Genomic DNA, 7399 nt, shown 5'->3' with positions numbered 1-7399 from the left:
CAGTTAGGTTGAATTTAGTAAAGGAAAAGCAACTAAGGCTATGCTGCGCCAGCGAGAAGGTGATACAATTTCGCTAGTACCTGCAGCATACACTGCAGTTCTTAAAACTTAAAAAAAAATCTTTTACTCTAAGAAACTGATCACGTCATATCTACCAGCGTGTCATGTCCCGAAACTAACGTGGGTGAACCAGAATGTGTAACTTATACAATGCACCAAAACGTAGAGACACGAGGACAGCAGTGTCCCCGTGTTTCTTTTTTGCATTTGTCCATATAAAGTTTGCTAAAACTGCTCCAAATGGAGGTAATTAGTATGTGTATTACTGTGAATGTCTCGGAGCATTTGCTGCTTGTTGTTGAACATCTGTCAATAACAAACTACGTAGGTTTATCGAATGCTGCACGCTGAGTGTTCTGCATTCTGTTGGCCTTCCAGGCCAAGTAGGTGCTCCACACAACAGCCACGCAACCGGCAAACGGCGGTCGGTAGCTGAGGGGCACGAATCGGAAGTTGATGAGCTGCGCCGCTGGCCAGAGCATGTAGCTGGTTTTAAGGATTTGCAGATAGTTTGCTCGCAGCGAATTTTCGATGTCGTCCCAGGAACGTCGCTGGAGCGTGCCAAGGACAACCAGGAGACTGGCAATGAACACCGGGGCGAACAAGACTTGATCGATCAACACCTTTCTGAAGACTAAGGACCCGGCGACGCCGCTGCCAACGACGCGTTCGAGAGTGAGGTGCCACATTCGGATGACGGGACCGACGAATCCTACGCCCATCACGAAGAACCTGCACATGTTCAACAGGCCTTTTATAAAGTGAGTTTGAAATGTGTATCATGTAGAGCACTTTCTCTGAAATCGAAACTTTTTTCTGTCAAATTTCAAGCACATACATTACTCAGCAATTGTAATGGTATAGTCGGCTTGTATGGAGGCCAGCACTTTCGGGCGCCACTGGTGAGCGCCGAGAATACATTGGTGGGCGCGGAAGTGGGCTCGTTATCATATACAATTAAAGCAAGAGCCCAATTGTCCCGCGTTATGACCATAGGGGTGCGCAAGAAGGGTGCAGCTGGGGCCAAGTAAAGTAGTTTTCACGGCGGGCACGGGTCGGGCTCGGGCCTGAAGTTCCGGGCTTAGGGTCGGGCCCGGGTTTGAGGTGGCGGGCTCGGGTAGGGCCGGGCTTGGACTTTGCTTAGTTCTTGAAGGGACGCTAGAGTGTAACAATGAATCGGTTTATACTGATAAAGCGTACTTTGAGAACTCGAATGTCGTTCATTTCACCATCATAATTTTGTTAATAGAGGAGAAAATTAAGGTTAAAGTTCAATTTTTGAATTTCGCGCCGAAATCTCCGCGCCTGACGTCACGGATTTCAAACACTATTCATTATATTTTGCGGATATTGGCTCAACGAAATTTCCTGAAATTTGGTATGTTAAGTCAGTGGCCTCCTGAGAGGTCAATGTAGTACTTCATTTTTACCGATTAGAAACTACGTAGGCCCCAGCAGACGCCTTCAGAATCTATGACGTCACGGCGTTTGCTGCGCGAGTTTCAAGGTGGCGTAGTCACCTGCATTTTCTTTCTGCACTTTTTCTCGCTTACCAAGAGTTTTGTCGTGGCGAGCGTGGTGATACTGGAATTGTGTATGGGCAATTTACTGCTAATAGAACAATCGTTTTTCTCTTAAGTGTCCCTTTAAGATTGCTCCACATAGGCTGTGCGTTCGTATATGTCCCACATTTTATATCGAAAAAAAAAACGTTTTTTTTATGTGGGGGATGGCTATTTGGAGAAGTTTTATGAGAGACAAGTACTGAACTTCTTTTGCTTCCTGGATATGGGGCTACTTGATTTATCTGAAACAGGTGAACTAAAAGTAAATAGGCCCGACATCTATGTAGCTAACATCTCGCTATTCTATGCTTTATATGCATTCGTTATTATCTTATATCCCGAACGTTATTCTGTAATCGCAATAATAAATGTAATACAATAAATTTATACCTCTAACATTTCATCGCAAGAGCGATCACAGAGCTCCAAAGCGGAGAAACGTTCCTGAAAGTTGCAGCCCTCCACTAAACGAAATGACTGCATGGATATTCGTTACATGGAATCTCTATCAAGACATTCGTTTTCCGCGTCTCCGTCACGGCTCCCGGTGGTCATGTGACGCGAGATGGACATGCACAGCCTGCTTTGTGTATATCTCATACATGGGTAATTTCTGAAGGGGATTTGGCGGCAGGATTCCAACAACATATCTATACCTATCTCCAAAATGACCGAAATCTGGACGCCAATTCTAAAATATAGATTAGTTGCGCTGTTATGTATAAACACGTAGTGCCCACAGGGTGTGCCTCACGAAAAAAATTTTTTTTACACCTGTCATGCCTGTGCACCTCAAGTACATACTTATAAAGAAAATAAAAAAAATGGGACGAAGACCGTCATGTGCGGGCCGCGGGCCGCGTGTTTGATGCCCCCGCGCTATATATTGCGACAGCTACATGATGCTGCCGCAGCATCGTTGGAATGTGCAGGAATGGCATAGGTTCATCAAAGAAGGCGTGGGGCAAATTATATTCGCTTTCGCTTGACGAATTATCTGGTTTGAAAAGTTCGGCAGATCCCACGCGTTGTGGGAATCGGTTTCCCGCGAAGCAGTCAGCCAGTACTCTATACTATATTTTATGGCTCTGAGCCAAGACTTACGAGGTGGATCGACGTGTTTTTGTAAGTGTAGTAGCTGTGTGCACATCGCGGGCTTACCAGGGACATCGACAACAGTGGCGTTTAAATGGTAACCTATGGTGCGACGGAACGTCAGTCCTCATGTTAGAGTACATACGTAACTTTCGTTAATGCATTCATCCGGCGTCGAACAATGTTTCAGTATAGCTTGCTGAATCATAGGAATACATATGTAATGTTTGTTAGACTGCTATAAAAACGGAGCCAACACTGGAACCACAGACATTATTCTGATAAGACGCCTGTATCGTATGAGTACATATGTAGTGTTTATTGCCTTTTTTTGTAAAATTAGATAGCTCGCACCACAGCCACAAGTGACGTTGCTCCGACATTACGCCTGCATAGGCTGTTTTTCCAAACCAGTTTATTGACCTGCCGTGGCTCTGTGGTAGAATACCTGATTGCCACGCAGAATGCTTGGGTTCGATTGCTGCTGCGATCCTAATTTTTATACTTTCCATTCCTTGGGTCAACGCTGCCGATGTCAGTTTTTCCTAACGCTCTCGCATTTAAATTACCAATGTCTGTCCTCGCCGTTCCTGGGTAGATATAAACTGTCAATCACCTGTGGCGCATACCCGTACACCGCGGTTTGTGGTAAACGGTTATGGGCCACACGTGTCTGGAGGAAAGGGTTTGACGACGTACGCGGCAGGATTTTCACGTTATTCATGTCATGACCTGACACTCATATTCGTCAAATCCTCTTACCTCCCATGACGTTTTTGGTCTACGCCAAGTCAAGGAAGCGATCATGAAAGCACCCAGACGGGCGGCTAGATACATAGATAGAAACGCTCAAAGTGCCAACGGTTCACTAAGAAATGCTTCGAATTTAAAACGAAAATGAAGAATTCCGTGCCGGGTGCTCTCCCCTTACCTCGAACCATATGCACCGAATGAGTAGGTGTCGAGAACCTTAGTCGCCAAATACCAAAGTGGAACGAACCCCGAAAATATATCGAAATCGCTCCATCTCCTGCCAGTCCTAACCGCGTAGTCCAATGGCCACCTTCTACGGGTACAACATCGCTAGGAAGGCATACACCATTACAATATGGAAAAAAAGAGCACGGTGCAAACCGTGCATGACATACACTGCTGAAAACTGGAAGCAGAAGCCCTCAAAGTGGAGTTATATAGATGATATTGAAGAGTGGCACGACGTTTGGGAACGAGAGAAATGAAGGGATGAGCTGGAAATCTGTACTCATTCTGCAGATGTACACAAAGACATCCTAAATTTGCTCACTTGGTGGAAGTTAAAGAACAACGACAGCCGACACCTCCACAATTCGCAAGGCGGATGTTGTGCGCCCCTGCGCCTAGTGCAAGCAGTGCAAGAAAGTTTAGCGCTGCAGGATATGTGGTGCAACAGCGCATGGCGTGCTTAAAGCCGGAATCTCTTCATAATTTCATTTTTCGCACAATAACATGCGAAGAAATAAACTATAAACTATGCCACAAAAAACTTATAGGCTGTTTATACTAGCAGTGGTGTCATATATGAAAAGAATGCTGTGACAAATAGCTTTTTTTTCTTCCTTTCGGCTGCTTATTCATATTTCTGAAAGTACACGTGGTGCACGCGGTTCGTTACAATTTTTATCTAGGTTAATGCATTTGTAATAAAGGTCACAACTTTGACCTTTTTTTCTCAAGTTCTCTTGCTGTGGTAAGGTGGTACTTTTAACCAGAAGGGTGGACGAAAAAAGGGTTTGATGGCAGAGCATGCTTTAAATTTCAATAGAGAGCGCAATAAAAACAAAGTAAAGAGAGCGTTATGTTCTCTGTCTCCTCTGTTCTTATTGCGCTCCCTGTCGAAACTAAACCTATGCTTCACTTGCTATAATATCTGCTGCAAAATGCCATTGATGATCCCCATTGTATTTGCAAAAAAATAAAAAATAGGTACTGTATACCGCTGCCGAACAAGCGTTCATCGTACCAAAATGTCCTCTCACCTGTTTCCAGCTTGAGCCCTTTTTACAAGAAATTAGCGTACCTTAAAGTATAATTGTTAGCGAAGCATGCGCCAACAAAGAGTGGATATTTGCCACTTAAAACGCCTTGCTGTCGATTTCATGTTGGGCCAACACCACCTTGATTATTGGCTCGGGCCTGATCTGCGGTCGGGCCGGGCCGGGCCTGGTCGAGTAGGTGAAAATTTTTCTTGGGTTCGGGCTGAACCCGGGTCTCGCTTTGAATCACCGGGCCGGGTTCGGACGGGTATACATGAACGAGTTCCGCGCCAGAGCCGGGCCCGGGCCGAAAATCACGGCCCGTGCAGTGCCCTACCAAGAACTGATTGCTTCCCGCCTTTGCTCCCGGGAAGCCCGAGACCAAAGGTAGGCCGTCGTGAGAAGCACGTCATGGCTTAATTTTCATTTATGCATCTTTGCGAAGCTTGGTGCCTTAAGGACTCGACCAGCGGAGAAAGGGGGGGGGGTGGCTGCGGTAAAATTTGCTCCCGCTAATGGAGAGTCCTGCGCACGCTTATGGTTACGACAGCATTTGACCCGCACGCATTTACCCACACGGAAGTACTTTGGCAGAATCATTGACGATGTTCGCCACAGAAAACATTTTCACTTTCTTGCACGAGTACGAGCCTTACCTCGCTGCCCTTACCACATCCACGTTGGACCGGCGTTCGAGCACCTTCTGGGCGATCAAGTCTCCCGAAAGCAGTACAGTGGCCGTGGTTAATACCTGTGTCTTCGCTGGATGACGGCGCATCAGACGCGCGTATACGTTCCATGGATTCTGCATGTCCTCATCTGAGATGGCAGTAATGTCGACGAATCGCGGGACACCTACGCCACGTCAGTTGGTGGGACCAGTTAGCTGACTTAGCTGTAAGAAGTGGAGCTAAGTATACGGAACAAATACTCCGGCTTAGCGTATGCCAGTGCGTCGACACAACGAACACTGCTGACGCTGAAATGGGGGCTGATAGTGGAGCCTGCGTATGTAGGTCTCGCTTATCATAAACGGGGAGACCTCGCGGCTGCGGCGCCTAAGCTTTGACACCTAGCGGCCCACATTTACCGCATGTGGGCTCGCAAGTGTATCTGTGCTGCATACTTGACGTCACTGCACATCTAGAATTTCAGCTTCATTGTGGCTAACAGCGCGATTAACACGGATGAAGACGAGAAGTGCCGAAACGGCACAGTGCTGTGCCGTGTCCGCTTCTCGTCACCGCGTTAATCGTGCTGCTAGCCACGATGAATCTGCCCCAACTCGCCCAGCTAGTATTCCATCCCACTTAGAAATTGGGAGCTTCCTATGCTGTTTTTGTGCGTTATGTGCCCCCGAGCTACAATGTGCGGTTTCCAACAACGAAAATTTAGCGTGCATAAATAAGGCGCTCCTTTGTGTACGCACTGTGTGTTGAAGTGAACCAAAACTACTATGTTAAGTCGTTGTAGAGTAAACAGCATTTAGTTCCTGCCAACGTCTGGAATTCGCCAGGATCTACATACTCTTCAATATGTACCCTTCATTCTATTAATCGGAGGCAAACCCTTCCCCTCAAAGACAACACATTACATATGAGCTAAAACGTTTACAGCACTTTTTGAAAGCTTTCGAGCGGGAACTTTTTGGGCACTGTGTACTCAGAAAGTTCCCGGGATCCTTTATGCACTTCAGACGGCTTGAAGGCAGGAGCGTATATGACCTTTTAAAAATGTTTGTAGGAAATATTTGTAAAAACATGCACAACAAAGCGCTTGTACAATTTCTTTATCCAATTTCATATCTTTTTGCATATGCTGTAATGTACTTTCACTTATATACTTTCACGCATTACTTAACTTCTCGCTCATTGACTCATCAACTTTGACTAATTACCCCGATTTCCTAATTATAACCGTATTCCACTGCGCGCCCTTGTAGCGTTACTCCATAGCCGTCATGTCGGCAATGCTGTTGTGAACCGCTTGTAACTGACACAACACTGTTGTACCGGAAGCGTAATAAGGTGTCCAGAGAGTTCGTGGAAGCGTTTTTGATTCAAAAGAACGATCTCGAGTATGTCAGCCAGCCTTCCCTGAGCCTACACCCCCGTGAGTTAGCGTTCCCAACAGCTAACCTGACACATCGCTTGCCGCGTGATAGAAGTCTATAGTCTGAGCACGTGTACTGTAATCGCTCGCGTTCAGTTTTTAGCTTATCTTGACTTCGATGCATTTTGCGGGTATCTTTTAGATGCGAAGCAGCTCTTTGACTAGCCTGTGTAACGCTGTCCCTCCGTGCGTCCGTACGAACGCGCCGCAACGCGCTCCCCTCGCCGCAGGTGTTGGAGCGGTGCCAAGTAGGTCACGCCGCAGCTGCGCGTTGACGTCAGGCTCCCCTCGCAGTGCGCGCTGACGTCACTCTCTGCCTCGCCTGCCGCGCGCTCGCCGCAGCGCCCGCAGCTGCCGCCTCGTCCGTTCGCCCGCAACACCTGCCGCTACCGCCGCTCGCTCCGCTACCGCGACCGCCGCTCGCTACACCGCCGACTCGTCGGTTCACGCGCAAAAATTAACACCATCTTCCCAAAGGTAACCCTGATAGGATGCGAAGCAGCAGCGTTGCGCACGGTTGGCGTCACGGGTTGAACGGCGCCAACGCGGGTGCTG

The 7399-nt window shown here is 47.3% G+C and overlaps 1 protein-coding gene across 1 annotated transcript; it reads right to left on the bottom strand.

The window, feature by feature from the left end:
* Positions 1–380: 380 nt before the first annotated feature.
* Positions 381–5543, bottom strand: LOC119403297 (protein Mpv17-like). The gene is made up of 2 exons (XM_037670242.1): positions 5389–5543; positions 381–792 (listed from the first exon to the last, which is right to left on the bottom strand). The coding sequence occupies exons 1-2, from the start codon at positions 5541–5543 to the stop codon at positions 381–383; spliced, it is 567 nt and encodes a 188-aa protein (XP_037526170.1).
* Between the last annotated feature and the right edge of the window lie 1856 nt (positions 5544–7399).

Source organism: Rhipicephalus sanguineus, chromosome 8, assembly GCF_013339695.2.
Source record: "Rhipicephalus sanguineus isolate Rsan-2018 chromosome 8, BIME_Rsan_1.4, whole genome shotgun sequence".
Classification (NCBI taxonomy): domain Eukaryota; kingdom Metazoa; phylum Arthropoda; class Arachnida; order Ixodida; family Ixodidae; genus Rhipicephalus; species Rhipicephalus sanguineus.
The sequence above is the reverse complement of the archived record's forward strand: the minus strand, read 5'-3'. Positions and strand labels throughout refer to the sequence as shown.

Bases quoted from the DNA above. Each gene is read 5' to 3' on its own strand.
- LOC119403297 (XM_037670242.1), bottom strand. From the start codon at position 5,543: ATGCAGAATCCATGGAACGTATACGCGCGTCTGATGCGCCGTCATCCA. The intron at 793-5,388 runs GTAAGGCTCGTA...GAACATGTGCAG, and splicing joins GATGTGGTAAGGGCAGCGAG to GTTCTTCGTGATGGGCGTAG.